A 20,532-nucleotide genomic window follows, 5' to 3' on the forward strand; every position below is an offset into this window, starting at 1 on the left:
CATCATAAAAGTTGCCGACACTTGTAGTTCCTGCTCAGCGACAGAGCCACAAATTACGTACTCCTACTACACCGGTGCACATATTAGATCTCAACAACTGATCAACTCGGTATCCTGGAAGACTGGAAGATAGAAAGACTGTAGCAGCGTTAGCTTGTGGACAGCTCAGATATATCCAGTGACTCCACTCCAGTCTGACTCCTGATCAACATGAAAGCATCCCAAGAGCCATATATCTTAACACTCTGACCCCTGATGATAGGGAAAATTACAAAGATGCCATTATAATTTTGCGAAATCGTAGATATGCCATCCTGACCCACTTGTCATTGACTCACGTGGACCCTACATGTCATTGAGATACCAGTGGCATATTTCTAACTTTGCAAAATTATAATGGCACGGTTGCAAATTTCCCCTGATGATATCCTGACCCCATGGAGGGCACGCCACCAAATTGTAACCTCCGATATACTGTAGTCATCATGTAGTGCAAGACACTGCAGAATGCAATGGGAATGAGATAATCCAAGCTCATATGCTGGGAACAATGCTCTCGAGCATCGTTAAATATGAAGACTTCAGTATGGGAGTCAAATACGAGAACAAATGCTCTCAGTGAGACTAATTGATTTTTTTTTTGGTAAAGAACACACGTTTAGTTGCAGAAAAGGCATCTGCTGATCAGCCTTGCAAAGTGACGAATCTAACAAGGATATCCTTTACCAACCACTTGATTGGCCCAATGGGATAACAGGAATTTACAGGGAAAACAATGTCATGGGTTCGCCTAGTGATCAAATATTTGAAAATTTTCATTCCATCAATCAAATCCAGTCTCTGTTGGATGATAATCTGAAAACATCTAAGCAAATCAAAAATCTCATACATGCCCTCCTCCCCAGCCCCCCATGCATTCCGTACTTGTTTGACAGAAGAATAAAAAATCAAACATTTGATCAATAACAAAAGTGATGTCAATTTAACACAAAAGATGTATCAATACTGTACGTCTGCAAGCGACATGAACTTTGCTACAAAGGCACTAAACACTTTTTTTTTCCTGTTAGTTGTTGCATCATACTTAATGCCCAAACAAATGACCAGAAAGAAAGATCTATGATATTTTATGCTTGGACAGCATGCCAGCACATGGGCTACCTGACACTGGAGCAAATATAGATTCACAGGTAATCCTGGCGCTACTCTAATTAAAGTAAGGTAGGTTAAAATACCAGTACCAGTGAAGAAGATATGATACAAAACTGCAGTAAATGCAGCAGATCAATCCTAGTAGTTCCTAACTGGAATGAAGACAGATGCAACGAGTTCAAAAAAGACAAATGGACAAAACTACTTGAACCTACTCCGCATTCCTTGTAAAACCAGGTGGCATTGTTTTGTGCATGGATGAAGGAATAAAGCTGGCAAATAATAGTAATGAATAAATATGAATTGGCCTGGTCATGAATCATGATATCTCTACACAAACATGGACAGCAAAAGAAGCAAAGGTTTTGAGCTTGCAGGCAAAAATATGATGGTACAACATGGATCAGCTGATTAAAAAAAATCTGACAACAATGCCACTGGCCATTGTTAAGCAGCAGGCTCTAATTCTTTAGTAACACAACCTTGGAAAAGAGTGTCATATCTCAAGCTCCTCGTGACATCAAAGAAATGAGCAACAGCTTCCTCTGGTGTTTTTACAAGAACACCGTGGCCCAAGTTCAGTATATGACCTTTTGGACCAGCTGATTTCACAACCCTGCAGAGTAGAAGATGTGGGTGAGCAACCATTGGCAGTCTTTAATGCCGATTCTATATATGTATTTGGAATGTAATGAATCACTAGAAGGTTCAACCCATCTGTGCATTAACTGATATACAACTCCTACTCCACAAGCAAACATCAAGGGCTCAACAGTGAACATAGGTGCACTCCTACTCACCTATGCCAGTATAAAAAACATGAAGTTTGAAATTGTGCGACAAGAACAGGGTTGATACACCTAATCCTGATTAATCTTACTATTCAATAATATGACTAACATTTGTAGTTGGGTACCTACAACCAAATCCCTCATAAGCATTTAACATGTACATTAATTCTTTTTATTATAAATTACTCCATTGCAAAATATAGTCATTTTAGGATTCAAATCTTATTCCATAGTATAAGCATTTCTAGTACTATTACGGCTCCCATCGTTTCGCTTATGCAACTGTTTATAAGCCAAAATTTAAAATTTAAAACCTAATTTTGGAGTTGAATTTGTGGTTTTTTCATCGCAGTTTATTTTAGAACATTTGCCTTTGAATCACTATGAACAAGTATATAAAAGTTTTGCCAACAAATTATTTTTCGCTTGAAAATAAGTTGTTTCCCTTTTTCTTCCAAAAAGAGAAACGATGGAAAAATTCTCATATCACCCCCACTTACCCTTCCACCTCCAATCATTCCACATTTCTTGAGGAATTCTTTTCTCCTTAACATTAATCTCTACTAAACAACCTAAAAATGTTTATATTTTGAAACGGAGAAAGTAAGTCATACTACCAAGCCCACCTCAAACCACCCACTTGGCACCTCACAATGATGCCATCCACATGTTCACCTCAACCCTCTCGGTCTTCGAATGGCACGTCCTACACTTAACCCTCTTGTGTGTTATCATTTTGCTTTATTTAATTGGCTACATGGATTCAATAATGTGAGGCATTCATCTATGTTTTGTTATCAGTCAAGAGTTCAAGACATTTAACAGAAAATACTGCAGACATTTTCATTCTTACACAACTGAACACATCATAAATTAAACATTTGCACAAACTGTACAGATAAACTGAGATTATCAAATATAGCAGCTCTAGAAGTTCAGTGAGATGTGTTCAATAGCTATTGATACCAAAAAAAAAAAAACACATATTATGGACAGTTTGGAGACCTCATTGATGAAGCATTTCAAGTGTAAGTATCATAAACTTAAATGACCACAAAGTAAAAATACATGATGGAGTTTTAACTGACCTATGAATTTCATCGGTCAACACTGGTAATGGAGAAAATAGATATGCTGGGTCAACATTCCCCTGTACACTGATTCCATTACCAAGACGCCTCCTTCCATCTGCCATATCCACTGTCCAGTCAAGACCAATAACATCGACTCCTGTGTCCGTCATTCGCTCAAGCAATCCTCCATTTCCATTTATATACAGAACAAGTGGTACATGGGGGCACTCAATCTTAATCTTATTCACAATCTGCCAATGAAATAGTTCAATGAAACTCAAAGAATAGATTCAGCAAAATTCAAAACATAAACTTTACAAGCTGAAAAGTTTGGAGCACAAGAGAATTAACGTTTATGGTAAATTAAGTCAATCATATACACTGATGGCGGATGCAGTCTTGCAGATCAAAATTAAACTATAGCATCCATGTGCATGAATACACAATGAGATGCTGAAATTTACATTTATTTCTCATTGTTTGCAATGGTTTGGTTCTTTTCTGCCTTCCTGGTTTATTTATATGTTTTTTCACAGGTTATGGAGGAACTTGCAATCATAACCATACCAAACCTGAATGCGCAGACAGAAGTTGCACAGAGTTAAAAGAAGTATATCTGGCTAAATACATGGGAATAAGAAAAGTTTTTCAAAACAATCAGGGGTATGTTCATTAATACAGCAGTATACTGTGTAGAACCAACCTGGTTGACCTTAAAGCTGCCACTCATCATGAAATAACTCATAAGGAAACAAATGGGAACAAGAAAGGAAAGCTACCTGCTTGATATATGGTTTTGACCACTGCTCCCATACATGAGGCGGAAGTTGTCCACCCCATGAATCAAATATTTGTATACATTGAGCCCCAGAGTTTACTTGGTAAACAATGTAGTCAGATATCGCTTCTGCAAGGTGAGACAGAAGTCCCCTCAAGACATTTGGTGCAGTGTGGCACATGCTCTTTATATTTGTGTAAGTGTTGGTCATTCCGCCTTCAACAACATAAGTTGCGATTGTCCATGGGGCCCCCACGAATCCTAGCAAAGCAGCTTTTCCATCAATCTAGAGGGTAAAGGAGAAAGCGCGATGTATAAGCACCAAACAAAGCAAAAAACATTTAGCGAGAGAGAAACTGAATTTAGTGCAATACATTTTCACAATATGAATCTATTATGTCATTGGTGTTCCTGAATAGTTATTTGGAGAGAGAAAAATATCCAAATAGAGCAGAAACCATTCACCAACATCATTATACCGAATTCCGATGTTTGGCCACAGCCTGGCCAGCAACTCACTGGCTGCTGGAAGGTTGAGTAATCACGCAACAATGTGGATACCAACAGTTTAAAACAACTATTATCACAAGCATTTAAATATAGCATAGAAAAGGAGGAGACTCTGGAAATACATACACGTGACCAATAGTTACAAAAAAAAAAGGTGCCACGGCATAACCTACTGACATTATGATTTTGAACTTAACAACTTCCACAGTTCCACATATCTTCTATAGCATATAATCTGCATTCCCATTTTCCCAACCATGTGGTTGCACAATGACTGGTCATCAAAAATGTCATACTTCCTTAATTTGCATAGTATTTTATGAAAGCTAATTTTCCTGATATTTGATTTTAGCTGGTTGTCATGCATGGAAGAAGAATTACTCGAAGATACTAATGGGCACCAAGTTAATCCACTACTTTGCATATGCTACACAGTGGGCTTGATGAGAATTGTGAGCTGGTGGTTTCGAACCACCTGAGTCTATTAACATAACCATTGTCAGAGCACCACTTGCACCAATGTTAGCAAATTATACAAGTGCGTGAAATTAGTGCTGACATGTACAACTCCACAAGTCTATGGGAGCATCTTTTGTGAATCATGGTAACTATGCCAGCATAGAACTAAACTAACATATAAAAAACACACCATCCCCTAGTAGAATTTTCATAAAAACAAAGCTGAACCAAATTTTAATTCAATCTTGTAAGGCCAACACAGCTTCTTGGTAAAATCCTTACATGAGTGTTGACTTTCAGCATACTTGACAGCTGATAAAGCTAGATTTAAGTCGTGAACCCTTAACCCAAATTCATACAACAAAAGTTTTTAACAGAAAGGGGATTTCCATAGGCCAAAAATGTGTGTGCATTACCTCACTGCGCAGGATCTTGAGCGACTCCCCGACAAACCGGAGCTTCTCGAGGTCAATGGGGGTGAGTTCCCTCACCTGCTCCTCGGACCGCACAGGAGACTGGATCACCGGCCCCTTGGAGTCGGAGATATCGAACGGCACCCCAATGGCCGGCAGCGGCGTGAGTATGTCCGAGAACAGGATGACGCCGTCGGGCGCGAAGGCGCGCCACGGTTGCAGAGTGATGTCGACGATGAGGTCGGTCGTCTCCGACCGCTCCCGGAACGAGGGATGGCGCTTGGCGAGCGCCTGGTACGCCGCCATGTACCGGCCGGCCTGCCGCATCATCCATGCCGGTGGCCGCGGCAGCCCGTCCTCGCCCCTCGCCGCCCGCACCAACAGTGGCTCCTCTGGGCACGCGGCAGTGGTCAGATTAGGGAGGAAATGGTGGGAACTGGCGAGAGAGAGGGTTACCCGTAATTAGTAAACGCAGAGGGGGTTGGTTTTACCAGATGAGGAGGAAGACGCGAGGGATGCGGAGATGACGGGGAGGCGCCTGCGCCGGCAGTGGGTGGAGGTGGGGGAGGAGGACGCCGGCGCCGTGGCAAGGAAGGCGGCGGCGGCCGACGGAGACATCATAGCGGTGGCGGCGACTTCGCGCCGTGGGCTTAGGTGGCTCTTTTGCTTATCTAATCCTGCTTGGGGGTCGGGGAGTTTGGGGTTTGGGTGGAGAAGGAGCACGGAAGCGGGGCCCGAATTCCGGTCTGGTGGTGGCCTCGTGGGCCAACGGGGAAGGAGCTGGCATGCCACGAAGGCAGCTGTATATATAAAAAAAAAAGGAAAAGAAATCCATTTTGCTTCTAAAAGTTCTACTCAAGTTTAGCTTATTTTACATGTTAAACTATTCCAAACGATTCAATTTACTGGTATTCATATTCTTTATCCATATGTAAGTTATATTTGCCAGTAAAATTTGGTATAATCGTGGTAGATGCGGTAAAACTTCCTTCTTAGAGCAAGATTAATGGTAGCATCTGTTGTCTACTCTAATTTCATTCCATATCATACACAAGTAATCTTGTAGTTCACACATATAATAAGAGACTCTAATTTTCAGCTTATTCTATCATGACAATAATATTATATTCTTTATGTACCCTATCACATCTCTTTCTTTATCTTATAAGTAGTACTTTTTCTTGGTTTGTGTGTGTAACCTGGCTCTAAATTAAGCATCCATCCATTTTCTTTCTCCTTCTTTGTTTTTGCCAACTCAGCAACATTGTTTTTGGAGTCAGCTTAGCACTTCTATTGTACCTGCTCTTAGGCCTCATTTAGCCCCCTTTTACGTTAAGTAAGCATCTTTCGTTTTCCGCGCGAACGCTTTATGAACTGTTAAATATTGTATTTTTTGCAAAAATTTTCTATAGAAAAGTTGTTTTAAAAATCATATTAATCTATTTTATATTTTTTAATAATTAATAATTAATTAATCATGTACTCATCTATTACTACGTTTTTCGTGTCACATATAAGTTAACTTACACCCAGCTGGCCGAACTTGGCCTCACCGTTTATCTAGGTCAAAAACATGTATTTCCTTCGTTCCATGTTGTAATATTTTCTAGTTTTAACTAGATTTATATATATGCTAATGAATCTATAAAAAAATATATATATTAATACATACATTTCTATCACGATGTTATCGTAATTGTACAATAACAATATACATGTTTTATAGTAACACAGTGTGTTAATGTAATTCATAATAATGTTAGTGTAATGTGTTATTATATTATAGTGTAGATATGACATCCGTACGAAACCAATGCTTCAATAGATCGTGATGATGTGGAAGCACCGTTATGTAGAAGTTGCAATATTATTGTACAGTTATTTGCCACAGCATTAGTGTATACATGTATAATTTCTATAAATACTCGTAAGATTTCAAACTTTAAACAAATTTATCTCTTAGCTCGTATATTATTTTTAAAAACATTTTTACCTATCTGTTAGAAAAAAGTGCTTTTAAAAAGTAGATCCCCATGATGATGTTTCTACATTGTTGCTACGTATAAGTTATGTTGTTACTGCATAATAAACATATTGTTATTGCACAGTTCCTGAGGTGATGAGTGATTCTTAAGATTTTAAACTTTAAACAACGTTATCTCTCACCTGATATATTATTTTTTAAAAACGTTTGTATCCTTTGTTAGAGAAAAAAGTGCTTAAAAATAGATCATCATGACTATATTTTAACACTGTTACTCCATATAAATTGTGTTGTTACTACACGATGATCGTATGTTACACACAATTTCTATGAAACAACGAGAGATGGCTTATGTGGGCATGAGAAAGCCCAAAAGAGGATTGACCCGCAAGAAACCTTTTGACTAACATTTGGTTGAGATATAAAATAGTACTTGGGCCTTGCTAGGGAGAGGATATAGACTAGTTATCCTCTAGGGATACATATAATAGTCACGCACACATATATACACACAACACACATACATATGTTAGTTCTAAGATAAAAGCTATACTGAATTTAGGGTTTCCGATCTCACGGTTACCGCGGCGATAACCACGGGGTCCGTGGAGACACGGCTTCGGTAAGCCACAGTAACCGAGTTTAAATTTGAGGAGAATTTAAAAATTTTGAGGAAATTTAATGGAAAAAATATATATCGTATAGGTTGATATATAATGTAGTTTTGTCAAAGAAATTCATGACAAAGTGTATTTTCGGCGTAATTAAAAATCATAAACGATAATTTCGGAAAACAAACTTAAAAAATAGCCTATTGTAAATAATATTTCATAGGAAGATGGTTAAAAATATTTTGTTGTTGAGTCATTATTAATTTGCACTAGACACTAGGGTAAATAATTGAAATACAAATATACGACGATGGATATATGGAAAATATGTATGGAGAAAAATTATATGAGCATGTTAGTAATAATGGGTAGTAGGTATAGTTGTTACGTAGCAATCAAAATAAAGTTGCTGTTATTTGTTATTAGTGTGAATTATTTGGTGAAGTATGATATGACGGTGTATGTTTATGTTGCAATATCAAGAATTCAGAAAATGTTATGTGAAAATTTTCTTGTTTTCCTTAAAACATGTTCTATTTTCCTATTTTTCCTATGTCACAACTCACAAATATAGTCACAAACTATTTTCCTATTTTTCATGTATTTTTAAAGATTTTTTAATGTTTTTTTTGCATTTGACAGCACACCTGCGATCTCCTCGCAGTAACCGCGGTTTCCTCGTGGTAACCGCGGTTTTGGCCGCAAAAACCGTGTGGGAAACCACGGTTACCGCGGTTTTCATGCGTTGTTTTAGCAAGTATTTACTGCGCGGTTTTAAATTCAAATTTTTTGTTTTCAAATTTGTTACGATTTTTGCGGTTTTGGCGGTTATCTTACGGGATCTACGGGAGCGCGGCGCCGCGGTTTTCGCGGAAAGAACGGTAAGGGAAACCCTGATACAGATAAACTTGCCCAACCGTCAGCTCCATGCTTTTGCTTATACTTATGTATAAGAAAAAATTCTAATTTTTAATCTTAAATTTGGAGTTAATTTAGATATGCTTCATTGTACTTTACGTTTTAGCCTCATCAATAAGAATATATATATATTGTTTATAAATTATTGTTTATTTATACATATGTCCTGTATTTTTAGCTGAAAATGAGAAATGATAAGCACAGTGTGTCTAGTGTGTCTTATGGCATTCCCAACCCATAACACTAGATGTAGTTTTCATAAACTCCACATCAGCAAGAAACTAGTACTAGACACTACTCCTCCAATGCAAACACCACTATTCCATACTTCAATTTAATGCTACTTATCTCACATGATATCTTGAATGTTGTGTAGAAACCAAGACATGATTTCATTCTCTTTACTTATTTATTCACTTGACACATCATTTTTCATCCTAGATGATAACTTAATTAATGTTATAGACACCATCCTAATTAGATTGGGAATACCCTCAGCCCGTGCACCACAGGGCACGGATTCGCTCATTCGCTGTCCAAAAATATCCACGCCGAGCCGCCAACTCCAAACACCCGCCGCGCCGCGTGAGCAAAAGGACAGCATCAATCACCATCGACAGCCGTGAGCCCACCACCAACTCCCACTGACTCCGCGTCCCCACCGTCCTAACGAACCCGGGCGGGGACCACCCACCCCCCGCGTTTCCACCCTCCTTCCTCCACGGTTCCATCCAACCCCCGAGCCCCAACTCCCCTAGCCACTAGCCAGATCCGCACGCCACACCAGACCCCCCCCCCCACCCCGCCGCACGGCGTCGCCCTCCGCACCCGATCATTCCCGTGGGTCGCAACTCGCAGGCCGCCTCACGCGCGATAACCGCAGCGCCGGTCGCGGTCTCGTCTTCCACCTCTCCCTCCCTCCTCGGTCTCGGTCGTCTCCGCGGAGCCGATCGAGAGCGTCGGCATCACCGCCAGTCTACCCCTCGTGCGCTTCTGCTGCTCAGTTCAAACCCAAACCCCCAAAAGGGCCGAAGCCCCCCATCGCCTTCCTCTCCCCTGTCGACGACGAGCAGCTCCCACTCCCAGCCATGGGCAACCGCACATCGCGCCACAACCGCCCCGCTCCCGAGCAGCCGCAGCCGCCCCAGCCCAAGCCCACGCCGCAACCGCAACAGCAGCAGTGGCCGAGGCCCCAGCAGCCGACGCCGCCGCCGCCTGCGGCGGCGGCGGCGGACGCGGCGATGGGGCGGGTGTTGGGGCGGCCGATGGAGGACGTCCGCGCGACCTACACCTTCGGGCGCGAGCTCGGCCGGGGCCAGTTCGGGGTCACCTACCTCGTCACCCACAAGGCCTCCGGGAAGCGCTTCGCCTGCAAGTCCATCGCCACGCGGAAGCTCGTCCACCGCGACGACATCGAGGACGTGCGCCGGGAGGTGCAGATCATGTACCACCTCACGGGCCACCGCAACATCGTCGAGCTCCGGGGCGCCTACGAGGACCGCCACTCGGTCAACCTCATCATGGAGCTGTGCGAGGGCGGGGAGCTCTTCGACCGCATCATCGCCCGGGGCCACTACACCGAGCGCGCCGCCGCCGCGCTCTGCCGCGAGATCGTCGCCGTCGTGCACAGCTGCCACTCCATGGGGGTTTTCCACCGGGATCTCAAGCCGGAGAACTTTTTGTTCCTCAGTAAGAGCGAGGACTCGCCGCTCAAGGCCACCGACTTCGGTCTCTCCGTTTTCTTCAAGCCTGGTGCGTGCTTCAGGTTCACTATCTCACAGAGGAATGGATCGTAACAGATTTGATTGCTCTAGTGTTTGAGTTTTTGCGGATTTTGGGTTGACTTCGATAGATTTGTTGGGTTTGACAGGTCTGAAGTTCACCATTGCTAGAATTAGGGGCTAAGAGGCAATATCACAAGTGCCATTAAGTCTGTGTCATACTTAGATGTTCCAGATAGTGTTTTTGTGCTAATCTTGTTACCATCGGATCCATCCAATTTACTCCACAGTATTCTTGGACTCTGGGCAAACTCTGTGTTAAGTTTAAGCCTGTAGGGTGTTACCGAGAAATGACATTGTATATTTGCATGATCCGCACATTAGGCGTTGCATCTTCTCCCCTGGTCGTAGCTAAATGTGGGTGGGATAGCATGTAAGACCTTAAAAATGGAATTCAGCAGTAACAGAAATACCACCTGAACTTAAAGACCCTTTTGATTTAGATTATCGAGCAGATTATCTCCGCGGATTATCTACTGATAAGTTAAATATTTTAAGAAATAAAATTAATAAATAGCTTAAAACAAGTGGTCTAAGCAATGCAGTAGAATTTTTTTTTTCAGAAAACATATTTTTGAAGCATGGAGCAAATAATCTACTTCAATAATCCAGTGAGCAATCTGAAGAGAACACGGCTTTAGTGGGCGAAGCTAGATTCCGCATTATGCAGACATGGTGGTCATTGCAGAGGATTTTGTTGTTTTGGGTCTGTGTCACATAGGGTATTCCAGCATTTACCGTTGGGTTATTGTGCTGTTTGTGTTTTTGTTTACAAAAATGAATTTGACTTTATTTCTTTATTGAAATGTGCAAACTGAGTAAATGCCTATTATGGATGTTTCAGGGGAGCATTTCAAGGACCTTGTCGGAAGCGCATATTATGTTGCTCCTGAGGTGCTAAAACGAAACTATGGAGCAGAGGCTGACATATGGAGCGCCGGTGTTATTCTTTACATCCTTCTTTCTGGTGTTCCACCATTTTGGGCAGGTTAGGTGACGTTTGCTTTTGTTATTTCAGTAAAAGTTTTTTCTTCCATTGATTTAACATAGATATTCTATCTTCATTTTTCCAGAGAGTGAAGATGGTATATTTGATGCAGTCTTACGTGGCCGCATCGATTTCTCATCTGATCCTTGGCCTTCGATATCTAATGGTGCGAAAGATTTGGTTAAGAAGATGCTGCGGCAAGACCCAAAAGAACGCCTTACTGCTGCTGAAATTTTGAGTAAGTCCACAGTAGCTCTTCAATGGCATTCTTTTCAGCAGAAAAATGCACACTGTCTAGTAGTTTAGTAGCAAATTGAGATCAATCATTTCTCTTCATGCAAAAACCTTGACGCAGCTAGTAGTTACTGTAGTACCTCAGAGTGAAGATGCCCACTTTTCGTCTGTTACATCTTTTTAAGAGCTTTCTGCTCTTTTTCTTATTTATAGATAATTTACGCTATTCTTGTTTCTATATAAACTGAATGAACAACTTTTTATTGTTTGCAAATATAGATAACAATCTAATACTTTAAACATACAGACCACCCATGGATTAGAGAGGATGGAGAAGCCCCAGACAAGCCACTTGACATTACAGTTATCAGCAGGATGAAGCAGTTCAGGGCAATGAACAAGCTTAAGAAAGTTGCACTGAAGGTGTTCCTCTTTGGAGTATTTATTTTTCGCTGCTACCCACTAGTATTGCATTAGTAATCAATTCTGACACTTTTGTTTATTAAACTAGGTTGTTGCAGAGAATTTGTCAGAGGAAGAGATTACCGGCTTAAAAGAAATGTTCAGATCCTTGGATACTGATAACAGTGGGACAATAACTCTGGAGGAGCTACGATCCGGTTTACCAAAACTTGGCACCAAAATTTCTGAATCAGAAATTAGACAGCTGATGGAGGCGGTATGCTTTTACTCTACCTGCAGATACTTGAGTTTTTCATAGATATTTTTATATTATACATTTTTCTATATGTCCATCTGACTCCATCCGGAACTTCTCCAATTTGAAATTCTGGAGCAAAATTCTACTTAGAATGAAGCCACTTTGAGCTTCACATGGCTTTCTTTTTTCTTTATGATGTTTAAATGGAAGAATTTGACAGTAGCATGTATAGTATACAGCTTTCTGGTGATTCAAGCACATGCCATTATATCATTATTTCCTTGTTTCCCAAACAGGCAGATGTTGATGGAAATGGAACCATTGACTATGCTGAGTTCATATCAGCAACAATGCACATGAACAAATTGGAGAAGGAAGACCACATACTTAAAGCATTTGAATATTTTGATAAGGACCACAGCGGGTAACTTCAAATCAAAATTTTGGAGTCTTGTTGTATCAGTTGTTAGTTTGTTAGTTCTCATTAATTTTCTAATTGCTTAAATCTCTCTGAGCAGGTGCATAACAGTAGATGAACTGGAAGAAGCTCTGAAGAAATATGATATGGGAGATGATAAAACGATTAAGGAGATCATCGCTGAAGTAGATACTGATCATGTAAGTATGCTCTGTAACACATCTTAAGGCAAGCTCTTTGACAACAAAATGTGCATGACCCAACCATCCTACAAGGAGAATGCCAAAGCTTTCCAATCCTAATGTACATTCTTATAATTAGAATTTGGGTGAGAGCTGGCTATGTAGCCCATTTATTACAATGCTTAATTTGTTTCTACAGGATGGAAGAATCAACTACCAGGAGTTCGTTGCCATGATGAGGAACAACAACCCTGAAATTGCTCCTAACCGACGGCGCATGTTCTAACTTCCTTCACAATTGTTGTAAGAATACTGCTTAGACATCTTTCCTCATTATCTTCCAAGACACCTATTTAGAGGCCTGATCATCTGAGATCCATATGCCTGTTGCCAGGGCTAGGACCAATTTGTACTCAAATGGAGTGAGCTGTGCGCCATATAGTTTTTCATATGTAGATGATTGGACCATCATGGATATCCGAGTGCTGCTTTGATTTGGCGTGTAACCTCAATGAGATGATCGGTCCAACTGCTCTTATGAGCTTGCTGTGACCATGCGCCACTTGATCGTTCATGTTAGATCAGGTGTTGTAAAACAGATTTCAGTGATCAGATCAGGCAAGGCTATATGTTATTCTGATAAAAACAGTTTAATCTTTGGTTCTGAATCTCCCGGCCGTATGAAAACGAGCTATATTTGAGTTGATTATAATCGTTCGGTGTGTCCAGCAGTACTACTCTAACTGTTCTAGTCAGGAGCCAAAGTTGCTCGTTTTATAAGGTGCAAAGTGCAATTTTAGTCTTCTATTTATCTACACACGGGTCATGAAGCAGCAAATAGATCCCTCGTTTCTGAACATGCTTCAAGGACCTAAGTAGTATGCTTTTTTTTTTAATTTTTTAATTCTATACAAACACATCATATAATCTTCACAAATGGAAAATGGGGTTGATATACTCCTTGTACATTCATTTATACTGAATACTGTTTGTTATTCTATACCTATCTATATAACATTTAGGTCATCACAAAGATGACATTAACATTACGACAAAAAAATTATCCAAAAGATTTCTCTAGAACACTAGCAATATACAAGATACAGATATAGTGTAGATGTAATCTGAGTTCCGTGGTTGTGGTTGGAGTGACAAGGCTGGACAAACTGGAGGTTCGAAATTTTATCAACGAACAGAGACGTTTTTCATCTTTCCCGATTTGTGCTTGACAAAGAAAGCAGCTAGCATGCTTTTTGTACGGAGGGGTGCCTTTTGGATTTGACGCCCTCTTGGGTTATCAAAAGAACTAAATGATGATAGATGCCTCACAACAGGCTGATCCTGCAAATGCATGCCATGCAATTTTGAGATATAAGCATGTTTGAAGGAAAAGTTGCAATAGTGGGAAATGAACATTTAAACCTGGAAAATACGAATTCCAAAGGATATAATGCTTCTTTGCATGTTTTACAGCATAAAAAGGTCAGGTCTTAACCATTCATCAAGTAATTTACCTTCATGCCAACATTATGCATAGCAAAATTGGAGCTGGCTGAGTTCGACTGTAGATGCTTGGGCAATGGAGATGTTGATGGTTCCTTGCCTGAAACAGAAGAACTTCTAGATGAGGTGTTTGCCACCTGTACAAATTTTATAAAACTATCCAGAAGCACGTGTAATGAAGATACACTCAATGACAATCATGAAAGTAAACCACACTAATGAGGCGTACTAAGCAATAACAGCAATTAAACAGTAATGCGGGAAACCTCTCGATGCAGGTTTTGTAGCCTTTGTTTCTTCTAGGCTGAAAAAACAAGAAAACAACAATATTACACAGGAATCATAGAGTGAGTGTCCAGCTTTACGATATGCAAAATAGAGGCAGCATGCTTACACAAATTCAGATTGGCGTGCTCCATTGCTTTTGGAGTTTTTCTCTGAAGCCAAATGCCAGAAAAGGGTTTTTTCTGAAGAAAAAAAACCATTTAGTGCAGGCACTTTATATCAAGCTTTCAAATGTATGCTGAGTGGCAAGAAATTGTACCTGAGGGATAAGGTCTAGGCCTTGAGTCAATCTCAGCATCGGTTTGCATTTCATTGAAGGCCTGCATTCTTTTGTTGGCCAAATCTAGCTCAAAGAGAATTAACAAGTTAAATTAGATGATAATAGTTTCTTTGATGAAGAATGACAGCTTTTACACATCCCTACTTGGTACAATGTAATGTTTGTGATGTCTTCCGGCGGTTCCGGTCATCTGCTGCTGCCTAAGGCCTTCTTTATCCGTGTAAGTTTGGCAGGTGAGGACTTGCTAGACATTGAACAGTAATAAATGTCAGTCTAGCTCATGTTCAGTATCAACACAAATTCCTGAGTTAAACAACAGTACCTGATTCAAGCATGCTACTTTCAGCTCTAGAGTAGAGACTTCTGAAGCCTGTTGTTCATACAAGTCTGTCAGTTTGTATGCAACGGTGCCAAGGTGGTCAACTGCATTCACCAAAGCCCTAACAGCATAATCTTTCAAGTTGTCCAGAACCCTGACATAAATAAGCATGTGAAAACAGATCAGAGAGCCCTCAATGAATGTTCCATTTTTGTGTACTCGTCACCTAGCAGAAACTGAATACATTCCTTTTGCGCTGCAGTCAGATGCAACAATCCATTCCACTACAAAGTGATAGTAGAAGCAGGACTATTTCAGAGCCTACAAAGTAGACTAAAATAAACAACAGATGGACTTTCGCAAGTAAACAGACTTAACACTTCTAGACCCTTCTTTGCACCGAGATTAATTTCCTATGTTGAATCAGTATGAATTCATTGTGAATGCAGTAACTTCATAGGGAAAAAAATATCAGATTTCGCAAGATTGGTAAAATCCATGTGGTCCAACTCCCAAATGTGGCCCGAATTTCCACTTCACAAGTAATTTCTCCATCTATTTCTGCTATTTTATGCCTATGCTCAGCTCACACGAAGAGCATAGCCAGATGCTATTAACTCAGAACTAATTCACCATCAGAACCTACTGCACACCAACCGCAACCTTTCTAGCACCAAACGGGAAACTAGGTGGATAGAGCAATCATAAACGAGTTCATGATGTGCTAGGCCCATAGCAACATCAATCAAGCAATAATTAGCAAACGCACAAATCCTTGTCACAGATTTGCTCCCTAGGGCTGGGAAATCGCAGGAGAAACGGAAGAAGGAAAAAAAAAATCTCACATCTGCTTCTGCTCGCTGTGGAGGTACGACTTCTCGCAGTACTCCGACGCCGAGTAGAGCTGCGGCCGCAGGTTCTTGAGCTCCTGCACGAAGCGCACCCAAGCGTGCGTCAGTTCAACCAAAGAACCAAGAACCCAAGCAAGGGCACCGCGCGCAATTCAATTCAGACCAAAAAAAGGAAAAAAAAAAAACTAGCCCCAACGCGAAGCGGGATCTCCCGGATCCGGGAGCCTACCTGGAGCGCCTTGACGAAGCTCTTGCTGCGCTCCATGGATGCCTCGTCGACGGTGGTCGGGCCGGCGCCGCCCTCCCCGACCCCGACGGCCGCGAGGCCAAGCCCCGCCGGCCAGGCCTGCTGCTGCATCATCCCCTCGTCTCTCCTCTCCTCTCGGAGCTCGCCCCGAGTCCCGCGGCAGTTCTTGTTCGGTGCGGGACGGGAGCCGAACCCGAACGTGGGGGAGCTAGAGCTAGCGGCGGGTCCAAGGCACGTGAGGAGGAAGCAAGGAACCGATGCCCCCCACACCCCCTCGCCGCGCGCCGCAGCAGCAGCAGCGTATCGGTGGTGGTGGTGGCGGGGGCAGCGGGAGTGGAGTCAGGTGGGGGCGGGCGCGGGAGATGGCGACGGCGGCCGTGGTGGTGGTGGTGGTGGTGGTTACTGGTCACTTTAAGTAGTCAATGCTGGCTCGGCGGATTGGCGGTAGCGAGATTAGGGAATCGATTGCCCGCCTTTCCGCCTGCCCATCGATCGATCGATCTCGCTGGCTCGCGTGCGTGCGTGCGTGGTTTGCTTCTCCGCCGGTGGATGGATCTTGATGCTTGCGGCGGCCACTAGAAAAAGGCGCGTGTTTGTCTCGTCATCTCGACGACTTGGAACGGAGACGGAGCTGGAGCCTGGAGGTGGTGGTGGTGAGTTTCGCTAATCGCTATGGCCACCCAGACCTCTGCGCACTTGGGCTGTAGCAGTACAGTGGTAGTCCTTGGGCTGGAGTAGATTACAAGCTGCAGAGTACAGTACGGGGAGGAAGCGGTTAACAGGTTGCCGGAGATTAGCTGAGGAAGTACTTCCTCGTAACACCGTATCTCCCTATTTCCGATATGATTACAGTGGTGTTAAGTACACATGACCTTCTCTTTAATGTTCGTGTAAACAGGTACGGTGTATCGTGTACCGAAGCTCCTAACTTCCATTCATACTATTGAGCAATAAAAAATAACTCAAAAACAATATGTAAAGAGAATAGTCAAACCGGAAATGCATATAGGATTATGATGATTAACCCTATAAACTTTCGGTGCTAGGATTTTTCCGTAGCATGCACCATGCATGGGACAATTCTTAGAAAATTTCATTGAAAACTCTTGATTTTCATGGACACTTTGCTCTAGGTATGGCACATGAAATTAAACTAACACAATAGCACAATAGCATTTCATGTAATGGTCAAATCGGGTATTGACAAAGAAGCTAGTACCAACTATGTACACTATTTTTTCACTGTGATTCCAAGTTGTGATTTCGAGCAGTGAGATATGGTTAGAGCTTAACGTGCAGTGTTTGAACTGGGAGTGTAAGTAGATCAACCTAATAACCCGCTTATAAGTTAATTAGATAGATAACTCGGCCACTTAATTAGTTTATATGGACCCACTTACCCCCTAGTTTGAACTCCCGGTAGCCATGCTCATTTCACCTAGGAATTAGATCACCAGTGAGTGCATGCTGCCATGCTGCATTATTGAATTTGAGTCTTACCAAAAAAGTCCAACCAGCACACATATTCAAGTAATCTAATCCATGAGTTACCACTTAAAAAACTAAGAAAAGCACATGGGTTCAGAACAAAAGAAGTTTTTTCGCCTGGACAACGAGTGACTGGATCCTATGTGTACCTGCAGCAATAGCCAATAGAAAGAACCGAAGATGGCTTTAATTCTGATCAGTTGCTGAACAAGCAAGGAGGGGAGCCCTGTCCTACGTTTGTTGCAAGTACAAGCTTCCATGGGGCAACCCTGGTGGTTGGCCATGTAGTAGTTTCATGAATGCTCATGGTTTTTGGCTGCTTGATAGTAGTACTAAGATTGACTAGGCTGCATTTAGGTACACCTAATCACGTAATGGCATTTAAAGAACTTATCAAATGCAATTTTCTTTGTTGCAGCAAGAAGGGCAGACATTATCACACATTTTTGAGCTGTTGGCTGTTGTTTTTTTTATAAGCTAAATTTGAATTACCAATAGTAAATTTAGAATTAGTTTTGAAGTTTTTTCATTATAGCTTTTTTTAGAGTGAAGTGCACCAGCGATCCCTAAACTTGTGTGCATGTGTCATCCAGGTTACTAAACTCTCAAAATGCATTTTTGGGTCCCTAAACTTGTCCGGGGATGTCATATAGGTCTAAACGGGCTCCGACCCACTCTATCCGCTAACGTGGCATGCCACGGTAGCGCCTACGTGTTGGTGGGGCCATATGGGTGCCACATGTCAGTACCTCTCTCTCATCCTTATTCTTTTCTCTCCCTTCTCGTAGGCGCCACTGAGGTATGCCACGTCAGCGGATAGAGTGGGTCAGAGTCTGTTTGGACCTATATGACACCTTTGGACAAGTTTGGGGACCCAAAATGTATTTTGAGAGTTCAGGAACCTAGATAACACATGCACACGAGTTTAAGGACCGCTGGTGCACTTTACTCTTTTTTTTATTGTTGACTTTTAGATTGTTAAAGAAACACACATAATATATATATATATATATATATATATATAAGTTTTATTTTTCGTTTGCAAATGTATCGTTTGGATTTTTTCTCGAAAAAAAGAAAAAACGATCGCCTATACTGCTCGTCCATATATATATATATATATATATATATATATATATATATATGGAATGTGGAGTAACACAAACACCACCAAACCCTACAAAATTTGGGATCATCATCATCACTCCAACATAAGCATGCAGTCACACTGGATCCGAATCCAACTGTCCAAAATCTATACGCTAGTGCTCATGAATGGAAAAACTGTAGTCACTGTAGCATAATATCTCAACCATTCACGAAATAACGGATGGTTGAGATTACACGCATTCCCTAACGTGTAGTCACAGTTAGTATTGAAATGAATATAAATTCCAAAATTTGATGCCATGGAATTCTTAATCTCCAGCTCATATTAGACCTAGCACAATTTGAATAGATTAGACCAGGCCTCATATATTTTCGTTCTCTTCTTGTTAATGTAGGTACTCAAAATAGCACTAGTTGCCCTATCAATCCAGAAATATAAGAACGAATTTAAATTATGTCCAATGATACAAGGACATCCCCACCTAACTTTTCATGTTAACCAATAAAAACCATCTATTATTTATTTTTTCAACTACACACCGTATTAACCTATCACAACCCTAACTTTTATCTATCTTAATTTCTCCCAAACCCTCCAAACATCTTTATGTTGTCCAAACATCTATATATTATTGGTAGGAGGGAGCAATTAATTTAACTCCTAGGCCTTAACGTTAGTGAAACTCGAGCGTAAAGGTGTAAGTGGGCCGACCCGTCAATCCGCTTATAGGCCAGTTAAGCGGGTAGCCTACCGGATTACCCACTTAATTGGCCTATAAACGGGTTCGTGGGCTGGCCCACTTACACCCCTACTCGGGTGGCATAATTAAGAAGGAAGAAGATACCATTCTTTTCGAAATGTCAAGAAGGTAAAATACCATAATTTGTTTTTGTTTTTTTTTTGACAAAGTTGTTGTTTTTGACTGTTGCTATATGTTTTTTTTGGCAAGATTAACTAGGATTTTTTTTGGAATAGTTTACTAGGGGACGAAATGACTAGCTGAATATATTATGTCAAACAATACACATGGCATGCACCGACTGCACAGGCGCAATTGCCCATTTACCCTGTAGGACAATGTGAAAACACAAACAAAACAAGGAAGAGAAAAAAAAGGAGCGCCATATTGACCAATTTTTAGACAAATTAGTATTTAGATTAAATGACCTCAATGGTCGACCTATTTACTTACATTAATTTCTGGTGATGGAGAGATGTGCCAATATTACACCCTAACTGGTGCAATAATTATGCGTGTTCATATTTACTCTGATTCTTTCATTATAAGTTATGAGAGTAGTCACTTATTTTGGGACAAAATTTTTGATCAAAATGGTAGGTTATTTTAGGATTGATGAATTCTTGCAATGGAATGGATGCCAAATAATTTGGTATTGCAAATTTTTTTAATGAAACTAAATGGATGGCAAGATTCTAGCACGGGTGAGTTAGACAATGAACCAATGATGTCTACAATAGGCATAATTCAACCAGC

At 41.2% G+C, this 20,532-nt stretch overlaps 3 protein-coding genes across 3 annotated transcripts; 1 reads left to right on the forward strand and 2 right to left on the reverse strand.

Moving 5' to 3' along the window:
* Nucleotides 1–1,335: 1,335 nt before the first annotated feature.
* Nucleotides 1,336–5,881, reverse strand: LOC102713954 (uroporphyrinogen decarboxylase 1, chloroplastic). The gene is made up of 5 exons (XM_006644318.2): nucleotides 5,668–5,881; nucleotides 5,180–5,568; nucleotides 3,796–4,080; nucleotides 3,032–3,267; nucleotides 1,336–1,768 (listed from the first exon to the last, which is right to left on the reverse strand). Exons 1-5 carry the CDS (start codon nucleotides 5,795–5,797, stop codon nucleotides 1,600–1,602), a joined length of 1,209 nt encoding a protein of 402 aa, XP_006644381.1. The 5' UTR covers nucleotides 5,798–5,881; the 3' UTR covers nucleotides 1,336–1,599.
* A 3,813-nt stretch (nucleotides 5,882–9,694) lies between these two features.
* Nucleotides 9,695–13,701, forward strand: LOC102714233 (calcium-dependent protein kinase 1). Its single transcript, XM_006644320.3, has 9 exons — nucleotides 9,695–10,441; nucleotides 11,315–11,458; nucleotides 11,544–11,696; nucleotides 12,000–12,115; nucleotides 12,204–12,371; nucleotides 12,650–12,777; nucleotides 12,872–12,971; nucleotides 13,153–13,256; nucleotides 13,348–13,701. The coding sequence occupies exons 1-8, from the start codon at nucleotides 9,778–9,780 to the stop codon at nucleotides 13,237–13,239; spliced, it is 1,560 nt and encodes a 519-aa protein (XP_006644383.2). The 5' UTR covers nucleotides 9,695–9,777; the 3' UTR covers nucleotides 13,240–13,256; nucleotides 13,348–13,701.
* Nucleotides 13,702–13,781: 80 nt separating this feature from the next.
* LOC102716088 (probable protein ABIL1) lies at nucleotides 13,782–16,989 on the reverse strand. The gene is made up of 9 exons (XM_006646055.3): nucleotides 16,421–16,989; nucleotides 16,186–16,268; nucleotides 15,344–15,494; nucleotides 15,166–15,265; nucleotides 15,001–15,084; nucleotides 14,851–14,923; nucleotides 14,723–14,760; nucleotides 14,468–14,556; nucleotides 13,782–14,294 (listed from the first exon to the last, which is right to left on the reverse strand). The coding sequence occupies exons 1-9, from the start codon at nucleotides 16,550–16,552 to the stop codon at nucleotides 14,139–14,141; spliced, it is 906 nt and encodes a 301-aa protein (XP_006646118.2). The 5' UTR covers nucleotides 16,553–16,989; the 3' UTR covers nucleotides 13,782–14,138.
* Between the last annotated feature and the right edge of the window lie 3,543 nt (nucleotides 16,990–20,532).

Source organism: Oryza brachyantha, chromosome 1 (genome assembly GCF_000231095.2).
Source record: "Oryza brachyantha chromosome 1, ObraRS2, whole genome shotgun sequence".
Classification (NCBI taxonomy): domain Eukaryota; kingdom Viridiplantae; phylum Streptophyta; class Magnoliopsida; order Poales; family Poaceae; genus Oryza; species Oryza brachyantha.